Raw genomic sequence first — 27,179 nt, 5'->3', positions numbered from 1 at the left:
CCAACAAAAACTCTGTACCCATTAAACAATAACTTCCACTCACCCCTTGCCCAGCCCCTGGCAACCACCATTCTACTTTCTATCCTTATGAATGTGACTAGTCTGGGTACCTCACAGAAGTGGATTCATATAGTATTTGTCTTTTTGTAACTGTCTTATTTCACTTAGCCTAATGTCTTCAAGGTATGTCCATCTTATAGCTTGTGTCAGAATTTCATTCCTTTTTAAGGTTGAATAATGTTCCATTGCATGTATATACCGCATTTTGTCCATCCATTCATCTGTGGATAGACCTTTGGGATGTTTCTACCTTTTAGTTATTGTGAATAATGTTGCTATGAATACTGGTATGCAAGTATCTGTTTGAGTCCCTGATTTCAATTCTTTTGGGTATATACCTAGAAATGGAATCGCTGGGTCATATAGTCATTATATGTCTAATACTTTGAGAAACCACCTGTTTTCCACAGTAGCTGTACCATTTTACAGTCCCACCCGAAATGCATAAGAGATCCAATTTCTCCACATCCTCTCCAGAATTTATTTTCTGTTTTTTTTAATAGTAGCAATCCTAATGAGTGTGATTAATATCTCATTCTCCTAATGGTTAGTGATGTTAAGCCTCTTTTAGGTGTTTATTAGCCATGTGTATATCTTTGGAGAAATGTCTGTTAAGTCCTTTGCCTGTTTTGCAATTGGGTTGGGTTTTTGTTGTTGAGCTGTAGCAATTCTTTATATATTATGAGTATTCATCCCTTATTGGGAACCTTCTTTGACACTGTGATTATTTCCACTTTTTTCCATTATAATTAGCACCATGATTAACATTTTGGGGGATATAGCTTTTTACATAGTTTAGATTATTTATACTGGCTATAATTCTACAAGTCAGGTTTATATTTCAAAGATATAACAATTTTTATGCTTTTTAATATGTGGTTCAAAAATTAAGTAAGAGTGTAGAGATAGTTTACAATGCCTCATTACCAATTTCATCATATATCTTCATCATTTGTTGGGAAGATGGAGGTAACATGTAGGAAAATGGTCATTATTTTAATCAACTGCACCTTGTCTGAATTAAAATCTTCATTAAGACACTACTTTAGGCCAGGCCCGATGGCTCATGCCTGTAATCCTAGCACTTTGGGACCCCCAAGTTGGAGGACTGCAGGAAGCCAGGAGTTTGAGACCAGCCAGGGCAATAGCAAGACCCCATCTCTCTAAAAAAAAAAAAAAAATCGCTGGGCATGGTAGCATGCACCTGTAGTCCCACCTACTTGGGAGGCTGAGACAGGAGGATTGCTTGAGCCCAGGAGTTTAAGGTTGAAGTGAGCTATGATTGCGCCACTGCATTCTAGCCCAGATGACAGAGTAAGACCCTGTCTCAAAAAAAAAAAAAAAAAGGTAGAAACAGAAGCATTATCTTTTCCTAGTGTATGATATATTTTATCCTCTAAATTTTATAGGAAAGTTGTTTTAGGTAGCACAATTCCTAAGACTTCCTTAATCTTATCTTCTAAGTATAGAAAATGGTGGAGGATTTTAGATTCCTAGGTTGCTTTTTCATTATTTTAAAACTAGAGGATCAGAACACAACACTATTAAAAATATTGGCAAGAGTTTCAGATTATTAACAAAGTTACTAGAAAGTTGCATATTCAAGTTTAAGAACAAGAACTACAATGCCACAAAGGTCTTTGTAGACACAGGTGATGTTACTCACCCAATCTCTTCTTACAAATTGCTCAGTTTTACTAGTTTCTTTTCTAAGAAGTGGGATGAATTTAAATGGTTTTTCCATATAAATGATATTTTGAATTAAGTTATTTTAGGGAAGTCAATTTTAATCCTATATCTTCCCTGGAAAATGTTGGAGCATACAGGCAGAGTGGCTTTCATTCTTCTGCTTTTAGTACCAAAGATTTTTTTTTTCTTACTATATGCTTTACTATTTTTTCCTCCACAGTTAATGCCCTGAGTTACCTTAAAGAAGGGAGTACCTAATTACCTAATCAGTCTCAAAAAGCAAGAAGGAAATCTAGAAATCTGAGTGTATGAAATATTTTACAACTGCCACTTAATAACACCCAACAAATTCTAAGAATAGTTTAAAAGCATCCTAAGTCTTCCTGCTAGAAAATGCTTTAATTATCTTAGAACACTTAGAGTTTTAGAAAATGCTCAGAATTAGGAAGGAACAAAAAAGGAGACAAATTCTATTGTTGGAAGATTCTGTACATGTCCAGGCCTTCACACTTAAGAATTATAACTGCTAGAATTATATTTGTTCTCAAATTATGATGAAAATATATATTAATATTTTAATGTTTTGATCACATATGTAAATAAGCCCATCTTTGTTTACTTGTAAATCCTGCAATTAATGGCTCAGACAGACATAACAATAGTTTTTGTGTCACCATTATAGTTGACCTATAATCATTTTGATGTAGTTTCAGATCTTTGGTGATTCATCTTTGAGAAACAATTTCCAAACCTATGTTGAATTTACTACTGAATCTAATTAATTTTGAATAAATCAATTTTATTTCTTAGAATATTTTAGAGTTTTTTTCCTAGTGTTAATGAAAAAGCATATCTGAAGAGAAATGGAGTTAGCATTATCTTTAATATCATAAATGAAAATATTTAAAAATATTCCCATTGTGTACCACTGTGTTAACATTCATAATTAAGACTCTATCTAAGCTGGGCGCAGTGGCTCACGCCTGTAATCCTAGCACTCTGGGAGGCCGAGGCGGGAGGACTGCTCAAGGTCAGGAGTTCCAAACCAGCCTGAGCAAGACCCCTGTCTCTACTAAAAGTAGAAAGAAACTAATTGACCAACTAAAAATACATATACGAAAAATCAGCCAGGCATGGTGGCGCATGCCTGTAGTCCTAGCTACTTGGGAGGCTGAGGCAGTAGGATCGCTTGAGCCCAGGGGATTGAGGTTGCCGTGAGCTAGACTGACGCTACAGCACTCACTCTAGCCTGAGCAACAAAGTGAGACACTGTCTCAAAAAAAAAAAAAAAAAAAAAGACTATCTAGGCAGTATTCAATTCTGAGAAAGCTGGCATTATCTAGGGTATTGCAATTATTTAGCCAGATAAAGCAAACACTTTATTCGACTTCTGTGGAAATTAGTTAAGTATGCATGCAACTGTTACCGAAAGCTGGAGGATGCATCAGTACAAGAACAAGTAGTGTGAGGATAAGCAAAGAGAAGTTTACTACTTTACTGGCAAAAGAGGAAAATGGCAGTCTCTTTCTCAAAAGGTGCCATGTCTTAATGATAAGCAGAAATACAGAGCTTTTAAAGGGTGGGTTCTCAGTCTAGACTACTGTGTTAATGATTGTAATCGTCCCTGCCAGGGATATAGGCCAGGCCACAGTTCCCAAAAAGAGTCGGGGAAGTTTTAAAGAGACAGAAAATATTTTTGCTGGTTTTTCTTAAGGCCATTCCCTCTGTTACACTACCACTAATCATCTAGTCCACCTTTTGAGTCAAAAAATAACCTAGTTGAAACGATAACTGAAACATATATAAGGCCTAAGAATGTTATTTTGATATTTCTCAATCAGCTATGAGGCATACAACCTAAAGCACCAGTAAAAATAGTGTTTATTCCAATATGGTTCTACTTAAGATCAGAAGTGGTAACTTTTTATTGTATGCCAGACATTGTGAATTTTACCTTTTTGGGTACTGAATATTTTTGTATTCCTATACATATTCTTTTTTCCCCCCTAAATATGCCTTTAGGGTAGTACAGCTATAAATATTCTTGAGCTTTGTTCTGGGATGCAGCTAAGTTACTTGGAAATAGTATGATCCTTTTGGGTCTTGCTTTTAAGATTTCTTAGATGACACCAGAGGAGTGTTTAGTTTAGAGCTAATTATGTCATAGTACTCACGCAAGACCATTTTGAGTACTCTACCAATCCTAAGAATCATGAGTTTTTCCAGTTTGGCTGACTGGAACAAGTACTATTCCCAGTCTCGTATAGGTTCTGAATACTATTCTCTCGAATGCTTTTTGTTAGTTCCTTCCCTAGCTTTGGATAGTTTCTATGATATTATACTGATCAGTACTCTGCTGAATACTTTAAGGGAACTCTCTGTAGATCTCTAGAGTTTTCTCTCTCCTGTCTGGTATTCTGCCTTTACCCTCTGACCTTTGGTTTCCCTAGACTCTTCCCTGGCTAGCGTCCTCAACTCAGTGGTTCTCCTCTATGCCCTGCAGCTTTCCAACTCTCACCAGGCAGTAAACTGATGCTCCTTGTTTGGTTCCATCTCTCAGGGATCACTGTCCTTGCTGCTGATGTCCAGTGCCTTGGGAACCACTGTTTCGTGTATTTTGAGCAGTTTTTTAGTTGTTTCAAAAAGGAGAATAAATCTAGTCCCTATTACTCCCTTCTGGTCAGAAGCAGACTAAATCAAATCAAATCTTAAAAGAATATTGATCTTTTAGTTTAATTTTCCAAAACAACATGATTATTCTCTATGTGATGAAATAAGCAAATTTATTTAGTGGCACAGGTAAATGTATTTACACTAGAGTTATAAATTTTTTAAGCTATAAGTATGAGGTAACTAAATTGATAGATCAAACAATAAAAATAAAAATATGTTACTCCTGACTGATAATAGTGACAAGGGCATACGCACTGACTCTCCTTGCAATATGTGTTAACATTTCCTTGGCTACTTGAAGGCATAACTACTGATACACCTTCAGTGCCAATTCAACACCAACTCACGTAATAGGTGCTTAATAAATAGATTGACTGGCAATGAATGACTCTCAGAGACCAAACAGGTCACGTAAACTTAGCTTCTCAGTCCTTCCTTACCTTTACTGGGATCCCTCAGGATTAGCTCTGAGGCCTAAATTAAAACAAAGACATATCTCCATACTAACTACTGCCAAGACCTCAACTACTTGAGGATACATTACATTTGAATAACCTAGAATCACTAACAATAATGATTAACATTAAATTTTTTCATTAATAATATTATTATAGCAGCTTACTCTATAAGGAATTGTGCTAAGTGTATTACATAGATGATTTCATTTATTCCTCCCCATAATAGGTGCAGTAGTATTTTTTCTTCATTTTCCAAAAAGGGAACTAAGGCACAGGGGGATGACAGTGCCTCGTCCAAGGTCACACAGACTACTGAGCAGTGGAACAGGATTTGAATCCAAGGTGTGTAAGGTCAGAACTTGTGTGCTTCAACATTAATACTACACTATATGTGCATTTAACAATTATCAGAAGTATTCTGTAGTAAATGTAACCATCTATTTTAAGAAGTTTTATTGATAATATCAAGCATGCTCAACAGTATACCAATTTAAAAATTGTATATTCTTACTACCTTCTTCCCCATCCTTCCTAAAGAGCTGATATATCATATGTATAATCAACATATATGCCCCAAATAACTCTTCACCTTGCAATACTCCACACTGATATCTGATTCTGCAACATGCATTTCAGTTTTGTCAAACAAGAATGCTCGATTGTAATAAATAGTACATATATGCAAGGGGAAAAAATCCTTTCTTCTCAAGTAGACAGCTGCTCTCTGTCAAATGCTGTTTGACTTCAGGAAATCACATCATAATGGCCGGGAGAAGCGAGAACTGACAGTATTGGGGAACTAGCATTGTATTGTTTTTTCTTGCTTCTGCCACTGACTTATACTCACTGAAAAAAACATAAGTATCCCTTCAGCACTGGCACACAAAATCAGCTGTGACAAACCTTTTCCATTCACAGACCAAAGAATACATTTCAATTAGTTCAGTGTACTTCTCAAATGCTTTGATTTTAAGAAAAGCTTCTGAAAGATCAACCTGGTGAAAATCAGTAAGCACCTAAGAAAAGGTCTCCACTGGGCAGCCAATAAAAGAAAAAGCCTGTATTGGTTAAGGTAATGCTAGCTTTTGTAACAGATAAACCTGCAAATCTTAGTGGTTTCACATATTAGTTATTTTCTTTTCTTGCTCACATAAACTCCAATGAGCAGGAGACAAGAAGGAACAGCAGCTCTGCTCCATGCAGTCAATCGGGGACTCAAGCTGCAGAGGCTGTGCCATTTTCAATACATGGTTACCCCAGGTATCAATATCCACCTGACAGAGGAGGGAGGAGAGGATAGTACATGGGAAACTTTATGGGTCAAGTTTAGAAGGTGACACACATCATTTCTGCTCATATTCCACTGGCCAGAATCAATCCCATGGTCATAACTGACTGCAAGGGAGGCGGGGAAATAAAAGTCTAGCTGTATATGCATGAAGAAAAGGAAACAGAGCAGATGAATAGCAAGCCACTCTCTCTGCCAGAATTGGGGCTACCAACAGCAATGGACCTTCCCAAAATAGAGAACCCTACAAAGAGCAATGCACTTAGCAGCAGCAGCAGCATGAACCTTCTGCGTGTTTCATGAAAGACATCCAACAATTGTTGTTAAAGGCCAACATTCCTACATCTGTCAATATACAGAACTACAAGAATCCTCTTCGTGCATACTTTTGCATGCATCCTCTTCATCTATACTATGTGTCAGATACTCTGCTAGGCTTTGAGAATATGATGATATATAAAATGTCCCCAGCCACAATGGAACTTACACTCTGGTGAGTGAAAAAGGGCAGGATTTACCTGAAGGAGGAGCAGACTGAGCTCCTTGAGAACAGACATGTCCAGCACCCAGCACAGGGCTTGACATGTAATAATAGCAGCTGAACAAAAGGACATTAAACTGAACCTAGGTAGACAGTGGTCTGCATGCTGCGATATAATGAAGAAAACATTTAAGGATAAAAGGCACCCTGGGTAAGTTGGAGCAGGGGTCCTCAAATTTTTTAAACAGGGGGCCATTTCACTGTGCCTCAGACCACTGGAGGGCCAGACTATAGTTTAAAAAAAACTATGGGCCGGGTGCGGTGGCTCACGCCTGTAATCCTAGCACTCTGGGAGGCCGAGGCGGGCGGATTGCTCGAGGTCAGGAGTTCAAAACCAGCCTGAGCAAGAGCGAGACCCCATCTCTACTATAAATAGAAAGAAATTAATTGGCCAACTAATATATATAGAAAAAGAAAAAAATAGCCAGGCATGGTGGCACATGCCTGTAGTCCCAGCTACCTGGGAGGCTGAGGCAGCAGGATCGCTTGAGCCCAGGAGATTGAGGTTGCTGTGAGCTAGGCTGATTCCACAGCACTCACTCTAGCCTGGGCAACAAAGTGAGACTGTCTCAAAAAAAAAACAACAAAAAAAAAAACAACTATGTAACAAATTCCTATGCACACTGCATATATCTTATTTTGAAGTAAAAAAACAAACAGGCAAAAACACTCGCATGTGGCTCACGGGCCGTAGTTTGAGGACACCTGAGTTGGAGAAAACTTCCAAATCTCATATATGAGTAAAAGTGGACAGAGGCAACAAAACAGTCAGTGTCTTCTATAAGTTTTAGTTTGCAAGTTAAAAACATTTGAGTTGCTTTAAAATTAAAAAAAAAGTCTGTAACTAATGCAACAATGTTTTGGGGTAGCCTCATGAATTTTACATGCTGTCATTATGCCTTTCGCATACCTTAGCAGTGGTCTCCCACCTTTTTGGCACCAGGGACCAGTTTCATGGAAAACAGTTTTTCCACTGGCAGAGTGGCAGAGCTCAGGTGGTGATGCCGGTGATGAGGAACAGCTACAGATACAGATGAAGCTTCCCTCATTTGCCTGCCGCTCACCTCCTGCTATGTACCCCCACTTCCTAAGTTTCATGGAAGAAAATTTTTTCATGGGTAGGAGGGGGTGAGAGGAGGGGGACAGCAGAACTCTGCAGCCCAGTCCCTAACAAGCCACAGGCCGGCACCAGTCTGAGGCCCAGGGGCTGGGGAACCGCAGCCTTAAAGCATATTCTAGGAGACTACCATCCCAAACTGAGCAATTTAATGTCAAGACTTGGCAACACTGTATACTACATGCTTAGTGTTTGTCCATATGAAGCCAACGCATAAGAACTGCTTTTATATCAAAGCCAGCAGAAATTTCACTTCCCCAATGAGAACTTTAAGAACAGTGTACACTGATTAGTCATGTTTCCCTTATGCTTTAGTTACCTGGCCTCAGCCTAAGTATGACAAGGCTTTAATGCATATTATAGTTAACCTCTTAGAATAGAATCTTTTAAATTACATTTTCCCAGTCCTGATTTTCATTTATTTATAATTTATTTTACTTTTTTGTTATTGTATATTATCTGACATTTATTAGAGACTAACTATGTGTCAGGTACTGTGCTAAATGCTTCACATGAGTAAGTTTATTTACTCATGTCAACCTCTTCTATAGCTCAGGAGCCTGAGGATTAGCAAGATTAGCATCTTGCCCAAGGACACAGAGTTTATAGGTTGGGGAGCTGGAATTCAAACTCAGATAGTCTAACTCATGCCTAAACACTTTATGAGTTTCAGATTATTGCATAGTTTGGTAAGCTGACTCAACTAACTTGTAGAATGAGGGGGGAGTATAAGTAATGATTAAAATACACCAACGTTTTATACAGATATGCCATAGATAGTAAGAAGTCATTTTAGAAAGAGTTACATTGAAGGTTTAGCTTTTAAATTTAGTTTTCAAATTTTCTTCAGATAATTTATAAGTTTTGGGGATAGACCTTCCTGTATTACTCAAGAGATTTAAAAATTAGAAAATACCAACTCTAGCACGTGACACAAGGGACTATAAAATGTATCAAGAAAATAAGCATTCATAGTGTATCTTCCTATATGTATGTCTCTTTGGAGAATTCAAAAACTATAAGGCATGGTCTTTGTGTTCAAGGGTTTAAACTTAAGTTGGAAAATAAAATGAATATTTATAAAATAATTGGGGAGCAGTTAAATACTAAACTATGTAACACAGTACTTAAGTCTGAGAACAGGTAAGCAAAGGGAGATCTAATATGGGCTGCAACTGCCAGAAAAAGATTCTTCGGCCAGAAGACATTTCAAATGAATCCTAAATGGACAAAATAATTTCTATTTTGAAGAACTCTTAGTAACTGTAAAACATGGGGTGGCAAAGAATAAAGTTGTTCTATTACAATTTATAAGACTATTCTGATTAAAAATTAATTTTAACAGTAACATCAAGGATTTTTATATGCCAATTAATCAACTGAAATATTAAACTTAAAACATTTGTCTATTTTACGTATTCACATGGCAGACTATTTGTGTTTTATGGCTTATGCCAGACAAAATTTCCAATATGAATGATAACAGACTGGAATCATGTGTAGAATTTCCACTGTCAGATAATAAGAGCTGCATAGTAATCCTCTTATAATTTCTCCATGCTCTTCCAGAACATGAGGAAAGAAAATACGGTTCTTACTCAGCTGAACAGACATGCTAAGTGAGATAAACAGACTAAAGCTTCATAAATGTCAGCTCAAGCTTTCCTAACTGGTGATATTAAAAGGCCATCTTTAATCAAAATCTTAACCTGGTTCGTGCTGATAGAGCATCCTACAGACAGGGAGCTGATCCAAACCTCATTTCCACCCCTCAGTGCTAGAGCCATTATTAACTAAATAACTCACAAGGACCTCTTTAGTTGCAACAGCCCCCAAGTGGGCTTTACTGTCCTCAAATACATTTTAATAATAAGAATAATTTTGATCACATTTATCCTTTGCAAGGATTCACAACCAATACTCACACAGAAGGAGCATAACAAATTAGGGTTTAATTTCAATCAAATGTTTATATTCTTGATCACAAGCATGAATATATAAATGGTTTTTGTATAAAAGAAAAGGAGAAAATTCCTATGGGTTTTTTTTTTGTTTTTTTTTTTTTGAGACAGAGTCTCACTTTGTTGCCCAGGCTAGAGTGAGTGCCGTGGCATTAGCCTAGCTCACAGCAACCTCAAACTCCTGGGCTCAGGCAATCCTTCTGCCTCAGCCTCCCAAGTAGCTGGGACTACAGGCATGCGCCACCATGCCCAGCTAATTTTTCTATATATATTAGTTGGCCAATTAATTTCTTTCTATTTATAGTAGAGACAGGGTCTCGCTCTTGCTCAGGCTAGTTTGGAACTCCTGACCTCGAGCAATCCGCCCGCCTCGGCCTCCCAGAGAGCTAGGATTACAGGCGTGAGCCACCGCGCCCGGCCTCCTATGGGTTTTTTAAATGAGATCTTGAGAAACAAAAATAAATGAATCCCCTGCCCACCCCCTGCCACCATCCAGCAATGCTTTAAAAAGACCCACTGTGTCTTTTTAAAATAAATTGCAAATGCTTTATGGGCAGGAAGTACATCTTCTGCTTCTTTATGTGGTGCCACCAGTTGACTACCAAACAACATGTTTGCTGCAAATGATGGCTGAATTGCTAAAAGGATTAAGGCTGCAAGAGAATGTTGACTACTGAACATGAGAACGATCATGGGAAAGAAACAACCTTACGATACCAAACAACATCTCATGGTCTCACCTTAATTCACAAATAAATGCCTACGTATCCTCCTTCCTACAGGGCTAGAGAAGAGGAAATTTGCTTCTTCCCAAACCCATCTGCTGATTATTACCAGCATGGCCTGACAAGACAGAATGCTGAGAGGATGAACAAGAAACTCCAGGGAAGGAAGGATAACAAGGAATCCTCCACCCTTAGTTACATGCCACTCAAAAGAGGAAGGGGGACAGGGAATAAAGCACATCTTTTGTCTCTTCTCCTTCAGCTGGCCACGAGGTAGTACTAGTTCTCCAGTGTTTGGGGGATGAGGCAAGGGTGACAGCATGAGGAGATAGACTCTGCTGATATCTTTTAAGAAGACCTTCTTGTGTGACGCTGGTTGGAAACCAAAGAATGGAAGTGCTGACTGCTCAGTGTCAAGATCATCGGTCATGAGAGACAACATCCCACTCCCCAACCCTTCCTAATACTGAGACTTTGGTAATCATCAGGTAGCATGTCCAATCAAGGAATTAAGGAGTATATATCATAACAGTGCGCCTGTCCTGTAATGAACTGATTCGGTGTTTTGTTATAATAATTTCCTGCCTTACTGCATCCTAAGGAGAGTCTCCTCTAAGCACAGGGACTTTAAATTCTTTTGGACAAAGGCATGTAAAGATAGAAGAATTCAGATGAGCAAAACAAACTTTTTCAGTCAGAAGCATATTCCTGTGACACAAGATTTATTCCACATGGAGGATCCACTATTTTCCGTGGGGTGGGCATGGATCAAACAAAGGCAGGGGATTTTGTTTTTGTAGTGCAGTCAAAGGATTCAGCACTCACTTCTGCCAGGGAATGAATCTATCTCCTCCAGCTTTCAAAACAAAGAGCTTTGTGCAAACTGGTCACAGAGCCCTCTGTTGGACAAAGAGACTATTTGCAGATCCTGTTTTCTTACTTGCTTCAGATCAGTAACTAGGTTTCTACTGGCACAGGGTTGACTAAAATGAAACACAGAAGCATACATTGTAGCCTGCCCTAGGAAGTTAAATTTATTTAGATTCAGAACATGGCCAGCTCCCTAAATCCTGGGATAATACAGCCTGAGGTGCATACGGTATTATAAAAATATGTCCTGGCTCAGCAGCCTGAGATGATAAATCCATCAAGCCCTAGGCACAGCACACCACATTGTTCCCTGAAGGTGCCACTCTGCTTTCCACTTCTGTGCTCGGCACATGGCTCTTCCCTACGCCAGAATGTCTGCTCTCCTTAAGCCTCCTGGTGGATTCCTACTTGCCCTTCAAAAGCCTGCTCATGTGATTTCCTTTGGGAATTTTTCAATAAAGCCTTCATCCTCCCACTCCCTGCTTCATAAAGTTAATTATTTCTTCCACAGAGCTCCTTGTCTGTTACCCAGCACATTTTCCTATGATTCCATCTAATACACTGTGCAGTAATTATGTGTTTTACACATCTGGCTTCTAGAACAAGACAGTGAGACCTTGGGGCACGAGTTAATATTTTATATACATATATATACACACACACACATATATATATATATATTTTAATACATTCCCTGAACTCAACATACTGTCTGGCTCTTAGTCATCTTTGATAAATTAACAGTAAAAAAGAGTTTTTAAATTCACAACAGCATTTATTTTCCCCTCTTATAAAATTCTTCTGTTATTCCTCTATACATTTCATGGGTACTCTCTTTTTTTGAGTCACTTATGAAAACTGTCCTGTACCACCTAATTCATATTAGAAGGAGAAAAAAGGTATTGTTACAATATGCATACTTTATTGTTACATATATTGTTACAATATGCATACTTTCTTTTCTGTAGGTATACAGATCTCTATAGAGTCAGCGCATTGTGGCAAACCAATAAATAAAGCAATTAAACCAGGCAAGGACAGAACAGAAACTAAAGGTGGGAAATCTTAAGAATAATGTTGCATATGTTGTTATTGCATGATTCTTTTCTGCAGTTCATGTTTATTGCTTTGTTATTCTTAAGTGACACAGTGCTGAGATGTGTGCCTCCCCTCAAGATCCTTCCAGAATTCTAATTATTATAAACAATAATTTAAGACCAAATTCCATTCTCTATATATTTGTAAACAAAATGTCCTTTCACCAATTATACCATTGCATCAGACCTGAGAAAAGCATCTTCTAAGTACATATGTATTTGAATTTTATAATTATAATGTGAATATAAATTATATCTCCTTTCAATTAGGGTAAGGTCTTTTTTTCATTGCCACAAGGGAATTTGATGAATAAGCTTGCATTTTGTACATTCTGTTTAGAGGTATAATTGTGAATTCTTCATCTGAAAAGATTGAAATCTTTAATCTTTCATCATGACAAGTAATTAATTATGTTGATTGTACTGCGTTCACATCCTCAGGGTAAGGGAAAATGATAATGGCAATCTACAAAGCTAATGAAATTGTATATAATCACAGACTGTTTAGTCCAATTAATGATTTAATGCAATTAATAGTAGCATGGGCTGTCACTAAAGACCTCAATTCCAGTGATCTTGTCCTGAACCTGTATTTTAATCATGATGCCAATTACTAAATGGGTTAGCCAAGCTGCTAACAGGGCCCTTCAGCATATAGTCAGGATTATAGGAGCTCACATGGCAATAATCTTTGAATAAAAATCCACGTTTTCAGTGCTATTAAGCCACATGGCAAGAGCCTCCTCAGAATTTTTTCAGAGTTATATCTTGATGGGAAACAGTACACTAAAGAAAAAAGAAGACCTCATATCAGGATATTTGAGCAAAGATTTAAAAGATTTATCAGAAAATAATAGTGTGACTATAACGCTTTAGTTATGAATCATCAAATGTTATAAAAATAAGTCTTTTTTCAGTAAGTACAGTCAACCTACAAAAACAAAAAAACAAGATCTTTAAAAGATAAATCCTTTTATATTTTAAAACCACCTTTTTGGATGTCTGTATCTAACAGCTGTATTTGGGAGTTTATTCTAGAGTTCCTCTTCCTTTGTTTAATCACAAGGGTGTGGGTCAAATCCAGCTTTGTTTGGCACAAGGCAGAACAGCACTCAGGGTAACTGCGGACCCAGCCCCGCTGACGTCATCTCTTCCTTAACAACCGTTTCAAAATTATATACAGCAGTAGGTCCACCCTTTATTGAATCAGATGCTGAAAGACACTGGACTTTTACACAGTTATAGCTTAGGTGGGTAGAGAAATAATTTTACTTCCATCTGTTAACTTACCTTGAAGAACTTCCATGGGGAGAACAGTCCAGGCATTTTCCAGGTAGGAAATATAGATATAGCGAGCTGTATTGCAGGCCAAGCCAATGTACAGGACCCTAAAAAAAAAAAAAAAAGGGTAAATAAGTTGAGGTTCCAGTATGAAATTCAAAACATGCAAATATTATCTACTTTTTTCCCTCCCCAAACCACTTGTCATCCACAGACGGTGTTCCAAACTCAAGAGTGGGAAAGCTGAAGGGCAATTAAGTTTAAGCATGAATTTAGGAATAAGATCGCTTCTAACATATGTGCCCTCAGCCTTTCAAAATGCTTGTTAATATAAAAGCAAATATCACCCTTCCTGAAACTTAATTAGTAGCAGAGATGATGCTTTTTTAAGATAGTCTGGGCACATTGCCATCTGAAATGACATTCTTGGCTTCCTTCCAGGTGGCTGTAGGGGAAATATGCCTGGGATTGTAGCCACTTCGCTATGATGGGGGGAAGGACAGGATAAAAATGAGAACATGTCAACATGAATGTGGCCTTGCTTGCAATATCCAAGATACCAAACAGTTTCACAAGGAGACTCTCAATATCATCAAAAACTATCACCCAATGATTACTATAAGCTATTTGGAAATCAAATACTTTTTCCTATCAGTTCAACTGACACATGTTCATCATTTTTTTAAAAAACCCATGGTGTCATATGCTTACAAAGCTTATAAATATACATCAACCTCTTACTTCCTCTCACCCTCAACCATTACCACCACCAAAAACATAAGCAAAAACAAAATAAGCAAAGGCTTAACCCAAGGCTTGCACCCAAGCATAAGGTTATAATCCCTCTTATTTTAAACTGGATGGGCTGGTTTGGAAGCAAATAGTGGCTATGTCTCTACACAAAACACAGCCTAATGGCAGGGATTGGTCTTTCTCAGTTGCTTTCCATTTACTGTTAACTTTCCTAATCTTAATGCTTTTCTTGTTTTCTGAATCCAAGTGTATGAAAAGTAGAAGGTAGAAATAAGTGAACACGACTATTAGTGGTATTTTCCTAATCTTGCTCAACTAAATTTTTATATTAAAATCATCCCTATAAACACTGCTCCCTTTTTTCCAACACTGAATCAAGGAAAGCAAAGCTCTCAGGCACCAGCCGCCATTAATCTCAAACAAGGAACAGAAGGATGGGGGAAACACCAAAAAAGAAAAAAACAGGATTGAGGAGGTGAGGCTGAAATAGGAAAAGGATATCAGAAGGGAGTTAGAAGATCCTCAGTAAAGAATTAAAAAGGTCTGGTTCATCTTGTTCTGTGCATGTTATGTTCTTTGTACTTGTGTGTTTTGAGGGGAAAAAAAGTATATATTTCCATCATCTTTAGTAACAATTTTGTTGATCAAACTTGCTATAGAGTCATCAATTTCCCACTGCTAGGGGAAAAAAAAAAACCAGAAAAATAAAATACAAAATGCACTACACAAACACGCAAGTTACACAAACCTATGCCCCTTTTTAAGTTCCAAACCAGCTCTGTGGATGATGTCTACTTAGACTAACTGAGGGGTCTGCAAACGTTTGTCTATAAAGGGACATATAGTAAACAGTTCAGGCTTCATGGGCAATATGGTCTTTATCACAACTACTCAGCTCTGCGGCCATAGCGTGAAAGCAACCATAGACAATATGTAAATGAATGAGCGTGGCTGTGTTCCAATGAAATCTGAATTGTGAGCACTGGAATTTAAATTTCATATAATTTTCATGTGTCACAAAATATTATTACTGTGATTTTTAAAAACCATTTAAAAATGCAGAATCTATTCTTAGTTTATGGGCTACACAAAAACAGTCAGCAGGCCAGATTTGGTCAGCTGACCACAGCTTGCCATGCCCTGGCCTTGCTCATTAATTCCTAACATCCCGTACATCAGACTTACTCTGATAACTGTTTTAAACTGCAGATGTCCAGGCCCACACTCATCTCAATAAAGATCTCTAGGGGTGAAACCCAGGCATTTTGAAAGCTCCCTAGGTTGTTCCAATACTTAGCCAGGGTGCAGAACCACTGATCATCCCAAGTTGTCCCCAGTAATACTGTCCTACAATCCCCAAATAAAACAAATTTGGTCATCTACCTTCCTAGTGTTCTTATTGCCTATTCTGAAGCTTTCTTTTGAGTCCACCTCTGAATTGGAGTTTCCATGACAACTGTAATTCAATCCAGGCCATAGTCTAAAGCTCCTGGCCTAAAATAACCCAGAGTCAATCGACCCAGTTTAAGGGGTAGATTGTGCTACACTTTCAACCCTCTACCCTTGTGGAATTCAGTCACTAGAGTTACTGGTCCCTACCTTCTGGGACCCTTAAGTCTCAGGTTGCCACCAACAAGCTAAGTGGCTATGAATCTGATATATCCTTCACTTCTTTCCCACATTTCTAATCTCACAACTGAGTTCTTTAGAACCAAACAGGTGTCCTAAGAAAGAAAAAGCAAAAGTAGTATTCAGGGCAAGGTTACTTCATCTCTCTGAGCCTTAGTTTCTTCATATATCAAGTAGGGAAAATATAATAACATCCATGCTGCAGATTTGTTGTGATAATTACAGCACAATGACTGGCCCAAAATAAGCACTCAATAAATGGTAGCATGGGTTATAATTATTATCTTAAAGCAAAGTTTCCAAGTACTCTTTTGTTTTCTGATAACACTTTAGCCCAGAATTCTAAAAGAGAAAGGGGCACTAGTATTCCCTCCTCACCAACCATTTTGGGGCAGACAGTCACTTCCAGAAATAAGCAAGAGTAAAATTATGAGTAGAAGGGAAGGGAGCATTTGGATCTATGAAAAGGCAAAAGCAGCAGACATGTATTTATTGACTAGTCACCAAAAAGTATTTCAGCAATCTAAGAATCTCTTTAGTATCTGAGTGGGATATTTAAACTGCCATATTATTCACTGTTACAGGCTGAATTGTGTGTCCCCCAACCCAAATCCCCCAAATTCATATGTTGGAGTCATTGATAACTCCCAGTATCTCAGAATATTACTATATTTGGAAATAGGGCCTTAGAAAAGGTGCTTAAGGTAAAATGAAGTCATATGGGTAGGTCCTAATCCAATATGATTGACATCTTTTTAAGAATAGATTACCACACAGGCACAGGGGGAAGACTCAACGAACACACTGGAAGAAGTTCTAAACTGAGAAGAGACACCCTCAGAAGAAAACAACCCTGCTGATGCCTTGACCTTGGACTTGTAGCCTTCAGAACTATGAGGAAATAAATTTCTGTTTTTTTAAGCCACCCAGTTTGTGGTACTTTGTTATGGTAGCCCTAGCAAACTAATACATTCACTCTAATGAAATTAAGCATTCGCTGATAAAAAGGAATTTATGTTTTACTCTATGATCTTCCATACAATCAAATTCTTCTTTATGCTGAATACAGAGCACATGTTCAGGGTCCCAGAATTGTCCTGGGCACTGAGGTCTGGAAATACAGAAGAATAGTCTGAAAAGTACCCTTAGTGAGATACAGATACCTACAGAATGTCTATAACAATAAAGCTCAGAAACAACATTGCTTTCTTGTTTCATAACAGGAGTCAGGAAGTACAAAAGAAACAAAGGCAATTTAAGAACAGGTGGCTGGTATAAGTGGAGCTACCTATAAAGCAGAACACCACTGATAAGGAGTAAATGATTCAGCAGAAAACACTACACTATGGGAAACCCAATCATGTGGCAAACATCTTCATTCGGTATTTAAGCAAAATATAAGAGTAGGAGAAAAAAATGCTTTTCTTATATAACAATTCCCAGTATTAACAGTTTTAGTTGATTGGTAGTTATGTTATAATAAAACTGTTATTTTTTTCTCAAGAGTGTTCAAGATACAGACACAATTATTGGTCATTCTGCAATTCCTAACAGTGTACTTATGTTGCCCTACTTTTCTAAATTTAATCAATTATATGACTGAATGCCCCAAGAGCCACTTAAAACCCCAATGAACATGAATTTTGCTCAATAAACACTTATTGAGATACCACTGTGTACCATACAGTATGCTAGACTTGAGGGGAATAGCAATGAAAAGGAAATCCTACTTGCCTTCAAGGGACTTACAGTCTAGTGGAGAGACAAACACATAAACAAGTTAAATATAATATAATACATTAGGAGATATCCACAAAGTGTTATGGGACCACAAAGGAGAGACTCTTAGCTACCTGGGGGTTTAGGGACCTCTCGGTTAGAAACAGGTGGACACAGAAGGCAGGAAAAGCTGCGTAGAAAAAGAGGTTAACCGCAGACTCTCAAGCATCTATGGCCAGAGAGGGTGACTGAAAGACACAAGAAGGATCACAGTCTAAGAATTTTTGAAGAGATATGGTAATTTTTCCAGCCCAAATCCAATCTGGAAATTATTCCGAGACAACAACAGAGTGTGAGCAGCAAAGAAAGACCTAAGTGGGATTAGCCTACACTGCTCAGATTTCAAAGACAAAAGAGCAGCACCAACAGAGAACTCATCCTCAGCCCAATGAGTAATTGGCAACAAGCATTTTGCAAAACCTCTAGTAGAGAAACAAAAGTTCTCAAAAAAAAAAAAATAGACTGGATAAAAACAAAATACCCTGGGTAAAGAATAGTTTTATTAATCAGAAGTGAGGTATTTGCAGATAGACTAAAAACTGTCTGCAATTTGTGTTACAAACCCTCGTGCGAAGATGCACCATTCCAACACATACAAGGTTGCTCAAGAGCAGGGTGGGAGATGAAGCTTCACTAGCAACAAACCCAGATTCAGAAAGCAATATTTTGAACAGGTTACAGACTATTTGGACAATTTCCTCTGCTATACCTAGCTACTAAAGTTTTCGCCAGTTCCTAATGAGAAAGAATTGATTGTTAATCTCAGATATTTGGAGTCTGCAGTCTGCCTCATATATGAATCAGCTCAGGTTTTCTGTATAGTAAACAGTGTATGTTCAACTTAGGTTGGGTTCCATCACTCCCAGATCATCCTTGTATGGTCTATATAAATTTGTCTGTAAGAAAACTCCTCAGATATCATTGCAGATGTCTTTCCCGAGCAGGCAGGTGTTAGCTGCTGACTGGAGTCAAGATTCCAGTGCTCAGGGCGTACACTAAATGTAAGCAGTATGCAGGCATGAAGCATATTTCCAGCATAATCACTGATTAATATTGATGACCTTGGTAAGATGATGTTCTATACAGTCAGTTTAAGAAGGTAGGAAATCTATACCCAAACTCTTTAGAGGTTGGCCTTGAAAGAGTTAAATTTTAGTCTAGAAAATACCTGTATTCTCATAACTGTCTCCTTCCTCCTTGCCATCTCCATGGTGTAATGTTACTGTGGATGTCCTGCCAGGATTCCTCTGCCCCTATCTAGCAGAATAGGGTTTTACAGTAACTGTCTGGACTCTCCTATCCTCCTCCCCTTTCTTTTCCTCTCTATGGCATTCTATGCCATCCTGTGTGCCACTCCCAGGATTGGCTGGTTTGAAGCAATCACAGCTGGCATTCCAAGGTATGCCCACACCAAGGAGATGGCCTGAGCCACATCATGGTACATTCCTAATGCTACAGTGGCAGCAAAAGTGGCCACACAGAGGGGAGGATAAATGGCCAGAGAATCACGATCCAAGAAGCATGTGGGCAGGAGCTGCCACATCTCATGCTCAGACCAAGCACATACCTACAAGTAGCAAAGCTGATGACATATTTTTCCCCTTTTCCAAGATACGACTTTAGGCACTGACACCTCTGATTTTGAGAGTCCTACCATTGAAAGGGATCATCTCTTCTAAGAATCCGTCCCAAATGTCCCCAGGTATAGTTGATCCCATCTTGCCCTGTTCCTCTCAGCTATACTCTTTGTTCCCATCAGAGGACTTGTCAGAGTCTATGGCTCTTGCATGTAGAGGACGGTGAGTTCCTGGGAGGCAAGAGCTATGTCCTTTCCATCCTTGTACTCAAAGAGAGCCTGCCTTGCTCAGGTATTCAATGAATCTATGACATAATTTAATATACTCTTATATAATAAAATGTAAGGGCAAAAAGAAGCACTATTCTCATGAAAATATTAATAGTATATCTCAATAGGCTACTATCATTTTGGATGGTAACAATTCATTATTGTGTGAGACCCACCTATTCACTGCCATATGCTTAAAATTCCTGATTTTCATCACTTCTCGACCTTTTGGCTAAGATCAAGTGTAAAATCTCTGACTTTGGTGCTAAATTATAGTCTCTGAAACAACTAAAGATGCACCCACACACATTTATAAATGTCCTCTGTTGAGAACCACTAGGTAAGTCTCATAAAACAATGACTATGCTGTTGCCATATTTTCATAAAATATCTCTGTCTGTATGTACATTCCATATTCAATATTGAGTCAACCAATACTCACATTCAAGTTATATTAGTACAAAAACAAATCTAGAAGGAGACAGACACCAAATCATGAACAATGCTTATTTTGTAAATTTGTGACTACAGAGCCCTTCATTGTCTAGGGAGTATACTTCTGTAGATTTTGAGTTAGTATAGTGAGTTATGTACTTTTTAATAATCATATATCATATAAGAATAAAGATTTAAAGGGTAGGGGGAAAACACTGTCAAATTAGGCACCTCAAAAATTTTGGATTAAAATAAAAGATTTCAGCTCTCACATTGTTTTGAAAGTGTCTTTAAGTTCATGTTCTACACTAAAGAATTAAAATTGGTAGAAATCATAGGTTATAGGGGCTATGGTCTGAATGTCTGTGTCTCCTCCAAAATTCACATGTTTAACTTAATCAACAGTGTGATGATATTAAGGAGATGATTAAGTCATGAGAGCAAAGCTCTCACGAATAGGATTAATGACCGTACGGTAGAGGTGCAACAGAGCTGCCCCCCTCTTTTGCCCTTCTGCCTTCTGCCACGTGAGGACACAACTTTCAAGGCACTATCTTGGGAGCAGAGAACTGGACCCTTACCAGACACCTAACCTGCCAGCGCCCTGATCTTGATCTTCCCAGCCTCCAGAACTGTGCGTCACCTAAAGCAAGCTCAAGGCCACTGCAAGATAGAAAGGATGGTATTCTAATATTTATGCCAGAAAAAGGAAATAACATATACAAGCATGCACATACATGTGAAAAGAATATCCCTGGAAGGATATGTGCACTAGAACCTCATATAACTGATGGTCTCTAGGGAGCGGAATAGGAGGGCTGTCCCAGGGGTGGGAGAGAGACTTTACTGGATACCTTTTGAATTTTTTTCCACGTATATATCTACTTTCTCATACAGAGATCAGTCACTGTGCTTCATGTAGCTACAAACAGACACATTAAATGATGTATCATGTTTTTTACCCAAGGTTCTCCAACATGAAAGGATCACTGGCTGGGCACGTGGCTCACGCCTGTAATCCTAGCACTCTAGAAGGCCGAGGCAGGAGGATCACTCAAGGTCAGGAATTTGAGACCAGACTGAGCAAGAGCGAGACCCCATGTTTACTAAAAATAGAAAGAAATTAGCCAGATAACTAAAAATATATAGAAAACATTAGCTGGGCATGGTGGCGCATGCCTGTAGTCCCAGCTACTCGGGAGGCTGAGGCAGAAGGATGGCTTGATACCTGGTTGATCCTGCCAGTAAAAAAAAAAAAAAAAAAAAAAAAAGAAGGATGGCTTGAGCCCAGGAGTTTGAGGTTGCTGTGAGCTAGGCTGATGTCACAGCACTCTAGCCCGGACAACAGAGTTAAACTGTAAACCATACAGTTGTCCAAACAGTTAAGAAAGGCACACAAAATAATTACTGTTGCCATACTCACTTTCTTTCAGGACAAAGGAAATGTTGGTCTGTGGAGATGGACTTAAGGAAAGTGCTAGTTTGCTTCCAGAGTCACTGGGATCATCAGAAAGCATATGTAACACAATGGGAGCGCTGGAATCAAAACTGCTGACATAAACAAGATTCTATCCTGAAACATCTTTCCTTGTAGCCTGTCTGGCACAGCACTCTGCCTCGCTCCCTGTCCTCCAACCTATATAAATGCCAAACCGGGCTACTGTCCCCACCCACCCCAACTGTGTCTGGATTTCCTGCTTTTCCTTCAGATCCCACTCAGCTCCGCCTCACGCCAGGTCCAGTTTTTTTTACACGTGATCACTACGTCACGTGCCTCTGCTCACAACACTTATTCCAGTTGTAGCCGTACGTCTATAGCCTGACTGTGTTCTCCACGGAGGACAGGGACTTTTCATATTGTGTTAGCTCAGTTTTATCCCCAATGGCTGACACACAGCAGGCACTCAATAAATATTCATGAACTAGCGGGAAAATATAAATATTTTAAATATCAATTAACAAATACTGAATATTTTCTGTGCTAAGTTGCTACGGATACAGTAATGAACAAAATATAAACATACACTATGCACATATTACAATTGTGGGTGTTTATTTTAAGATATCTGGTTATGGTATAGGAATAAGTGATGAACATGTGAAAGAATGAAATGGCTTACAGAAGAGGCCTAGAAATACGAAGATCAAAAAAATAGGTGTCCATATGTGACAGCCCTTTTGATTAATGTTAATAACTATGGTTGAAGATAAATATTGTCATTTGTGTGGACAAGCAATCGTACAATGGATAGCTGACTGTAATTTGTTTATTCAGGATGTTTGGGGACATCCTGAAGCACATGTGTTGGAACCTCAACACATGTGCATAAGCAGATAACAGGGTTCTGCTCACCACAAGCCTGTCTCACCAGAAGAGCAGGAGCCAGTATGTATACAAGTCACAAAGCTCAAAGTCAGTGGTATTCCCGTAGCATAGACGAAGGGGTCACAAACAGACCCCAGACTACTAAGCAGGTATAGCTTCCCACTGACCCACCTTTGGAGAATAGAGCGTAAGAACTTGTTGTATGTCAGAAGAGTGAATGAGGGAGAAACGATATTCATTTAGCTGTATATGTTTTGTGCGGCTACCGATACTTACTTCTACTGTTTCTGCTAGAAAAAGAACAGATAAGGCCGGGCGTGGTGGCTCACGCCTGTAATCCTAGCTCTCTGGGAGGCTGAGGCGGGCGGATTGCTCGAGGTCAGGAGTTCGAAACCAGCCTGAGCAAGAGCGAGACCCTGTCTCTACTATAAATAGAAAGAAATTAATTGGCCAACTAATATATATATGTATAAAAAAATTAGCCGGGCATGGTGGCGCATGCCTGTAGTCCCAGCTACTTGGGAGGCTGAGGCAGAAGGATTGCTTGAGCCAGGAGATTGAGGTTGCTGTGAGCCAGGCTGACACCACAGCACTCACTCTAGCCTGGGCAACAAAGCGAGACTCTGTCTCAAAAAAAAAAAAAAAAAGAACAGATAAAAGTGAAGTCTGAGCCTCTGCTGGTCTTACTCATTCTTTATTTTGCTGCCTTCAGATCATTACTCTCTAATGACTGATAAGCTAAGAGTACACTTAGGGTCACCATCAGCGGGGTGGTTCCTGTGTTGGTTCCTGGCCACATTTACATCTCTCTATTGTTTTTTTGGTTTATCTGTCTACTTTTTCTTAGGTTGTGTATAGCTCCAGATAGAAAATATGGATGTTCTAAACAAAACAGAACCTTGATTAATGGAACTCGACCACTTGGAAGACACAATGTGCCTCTTTGTTGCTTACTTTCCATTAAGGTAAAAATCAAATGACTGAACACACACACACTGTGATTTTGGTTAAAATTTTTCCAGGATATGGCCTGAGGTATACCTACAGTACAAAAACTACAATTTCCACAGAAGAGTCACTGACATTTGGCATAGCAATGAATTTGGAAGAAGCCTCAGGAGTTTTAGTTGATTCTAAGCTAAATTTGAGGGGACAAGTTCATCAAAACTCAGGCTGAAAGCATATCATGACCAAATCGAAAGGGGATAATAATCCTGCCATTCTTGACTGTGGCCAGACCATGTGGGTACAATTAAAGGAACCACTTTTAAGAGATCGCTGAGAAAAAAAGAAAGGAGCCAGAATAAGGAAAGGAAAAAAAACGTGGGGAGTCCTGGATAAGATGTTCTGGGAGAAATCTCTCAAAGAATCGGAGAAGCAAAGTTGCAGGAGGGGCACTGGAGGATGTGAAGGACTTTCTGCTGAAGAGGGGGTGGGCTCACTCCCTGTAAGTCCAGAGTTAGAGCTATGGGCAGGTGGTGATGTTCTAGCTGCTAAGCCCCATGCCATGGAACCTCAGCACATGTGCATAAGCAGGTAACAGGGTTCGTTCACCACATTGTTTGAGACCTGGTTAAAGCTAAACCTAAGGCCATTTGCTGGACTTTTCAATTAGACAATACATTTTTTGTTTTGTTTAAGCCACTTCAGGTAAGGTTTTCTGCCACTTCCACTGAAAGAGTCCCAAGTGGCAAAAAATCTTAGCTGCCTTCTGAGGTAGCAAGTTCCACATCTCCAGAAGCAGCCAAGCGAAGGCTAAGTAGTAACTATTTGTCAGGGATTGGAGGAAAGGGACTCTAAACTGAGACGAAGCTAAGTCCACATAACTACATTAGTTTGCCAGGGCTGCCCTGTAACACATACTACAGACTAGGTGGTTTCTCACAATTCTAGGAGCCAGAGTCCAAAATCAAGGTGCTGGCAGTGGTGATTTCTTCTGAGGCCTCTCTCCTTGTCTTGTAGACAGCCCTCTTCTCCCTGCATCGTCATCTAGTCTTCCCTCGTGCCTGTGTCCTAATCTCCTCTTCTTATGAGGACACCAGTCATAATGGATTAGGGTCCACCCTAATGACCTCCTTGAAGACCCTAACTCCAGATGAGATACGGGGGGTTAGGACCTTAACATATGAATTTCCAGGGGACAAAATTCAGCCCATAAAAATGCCCTCCAAAGTGACTTACAACTCCAGCATAAGTTAAAACTTTATATATATAAAAAAAAAACACCAGTGTTTTCCTCCACAGATCAGTAACTGAGTATGTGATACCAATGGAAGCTTCTCCAGGCTTCTATAGTCAGCATGAGGCCATAGGGAAGGATTCTCAGCATTGGGGACAACCTAATCAGACTATATTTACTCATTTACTTTATCTAATGGATTGCAATTTACTTCCCCAGTGGCTGATGTAAAATAAAAAGCTTTTACAAACAGTGTTAATTAATGTGATTTTACAATGGGCAGCATGGAGGGGCATACGCTGCGCCCTGACTGAGGTGATGGAACCCACGGCACAGGCACACCTCACGTGGTCAGGTGTGGTCATGACTGCAGTGGTTATACTAGAGGGGTTTTAAAAAGATCAAATAAGTGTATAAAGAAAAATTGCAAGACATCACATAAACGGGTAAGCTACCATTAAATAAAATGCAAATATTTCAGAAAGAGCAGCCACATCTTTTACAAATTCTGTCTGAGCCAGTACCTGGAGAAGTGTGTAAGATTTGGGGTCCCAACTTTTATTTAGGTAGCTGGCTTTGAGGAAAGAAAATTCTCTATATAGATCCGAGCAACTACTATCATAAATCACATCCCCATCGCTGGTGAGATGGTCTGTTGTCACGACATGGCCTGGATGACCCTGCATGAATGGCTTTGTGCACATTTTTTACTTATCAGCAAAAATCACTCGAAGTCTGAGTCCTGGTGGGGGTTGGAAGACAGACAGGGACGGGTGAGGTCTGACGTGTGGTTTTTCACAAACTAAAACCAACCAAAGTGGAAAGGTAGATCACTGGAGTCGGAACTAAAAGGAGCCACAGTGGACACTCCAACCCTCTCATTTCACAGAGACGAGGGAAGAGAGGTCCAGAGAGGTGGGATGGGGCCACAAAGTTGGCTGGCCAATGGAAGGTCAATGTCCCTGTCCCCTGACCTACGTGCTATTGATCTACTCCAAGGTCCCTCCGTGAACTCAAGCCTAGACAAGGGCTGGAAGAAACGTCTTTGGATTGGACCATAAGCAACAGGGACTGGCCGCATTGTACTTATGGACACAGCTGTGCCTCTGGATTAGGGGAGCTGGACGTGTGTTTGAGTTGGATTTAGAAGACGGTTGACATTTTAAACTCTGACGAATGACTAGGACGACTGGAGTAAGAGAAAAGCCATAAAGCAAATGCCACTCAACCGCTGCCCAATATCCTGGATCACAGAACGGCTCACCCAGAAACAAAATTCTGTGTTATGAGATGAAATGGGCCAAAACATCATTTCTGCTGAGGCAGCTGCAGAGATCGCAGGTGTCGATGCTGAGGCAGGACGAAGGGCAAGCCAGGATCTCTGCTCCCACCTGCAGCTGGAGGTGGGCTGCAGCATCAAGCGGGCAGGCTTTGAGATCAAATAATCAGAAGTTGACTGCTTGGCTGTGAGACAGGAACAGAAACTAGGGAGGGGCACCGCTCACATAGCAAACAGGATTGTGAGGGGACAGCGACTGGAACAGGCCACAGAGAGAATGGCAGGGACAGGGGCTGTCCAGAGTCTCCAGAGCAGCCGGGAAGTTCCCCAGGCTGGGCTCCCCCCACCCAGGGGCTGCCAGGGGCCCTGATCTTTTCCATTCCTGATCCCTGCGGGCTCCAGAGAACCCACAGGGAAGAGTCGGTCCCCCAGAGGCCATCTGTCTCCGCTTCTGTCGTTTTTGAACATTCACTAGCTGTCAGAATTAATTCAACGTCATTCCCACTCACAATGACAAACACTTTCTGTCTGAAGTGCAATTTAAGTCATGGAATTGTCAAGTAAGGAAAAAATGGAGTAGATACAATAAACTCCTACTCCAAACCCATCAACTAATAAACTTAGTTTATTAGTTTATTAAACTAATAAAATAAAGTTTTGCTCTGTTATTTAAATGGGAAACTCTAACTGAATATATTTCATTCAAACCACCCCTACTCCTCTTTTTGTGACATTAAGGAAGAAAGAGCATCAGTTTTGGTGATCTCTCAGACCTTCACTGGATATAAGGCCCTCCCCAGCCCCACCCCCGCATACTAACATTTCTATAATGTTCTCCAATTTTGCAGCATTTTTTCCACTTAGTATCTCACGTATATTCCTGCCAATAATCTTCTGAAAAAGGAAGGACAAGGGTTATTATTGATCCTAGTTTACAGTTTCAGAAATCAAAGCCCTGAAAGGTTAACCAAGTTGCCAGGGTCACGCAGCTAAACAAACTGCAGAACCAAGACTCAATCAGGGCAGGGCGCGGTGGCTGACGCCTGTAATGCTAGCACTCTGGGAGGCCAAGGCGGGCAGATTGCTCAAGGTCAGGAGTTCAAAACCAGCCTGAGCAAGAGTGAGACCCCTGTCTCTACTATAAATAGAAAGAAATTAATTGGCCAACTAATATACATAGAAAAAATCAGCGG

The 27,179-nt window shown here is 39.5% G+C and overlaps 1 protein-coding gene across 2 annotated transcripts in view; it reads right to left on the bottom strand.

Annotated features, from left to right (window-relative positions):
• MFSD6 (major facilitator superfamily domain containing 6) overlaps nucleotides 1–27,179 on the bottom strand; it is an 80,891-nt gene that overhangs the window by 8,729 nt on the left and 44,983 nt on the right. For both annotated transcript variants that reach the window (XM_012776885.2, XM_012776887.2), the window contains exon 3: nucleotides 13,770–13,867. In XM_012776885.2, coding sequence (XP_012632339.1) covers nucleotides 13,770–13,867 — 98 coding nt within the window. The remainder of the gene's footprint in view (nucleotides 1–13,769; nucleotides 13,868–27,179) is intronic.

This window comes from Microcebus murinus, chromosome 8, assembly GCF_040939455.1.
Source record: "Microcebus murinus isolate Inina chromosome 8, M.murinus_Inina_mat1.0, whole genome shotgun sequence".
NCBI lineage: Eukaryota > Metazoa > Chordata > Mammalia > Primates > Cheirogaleidae > Microcebus > Microcebus murinus.
The sequence above is the reverse complement of the archived record's forward strand: the minus strand, read 5'-3'. Positions and strand labels throughout refer to the sequence as shown.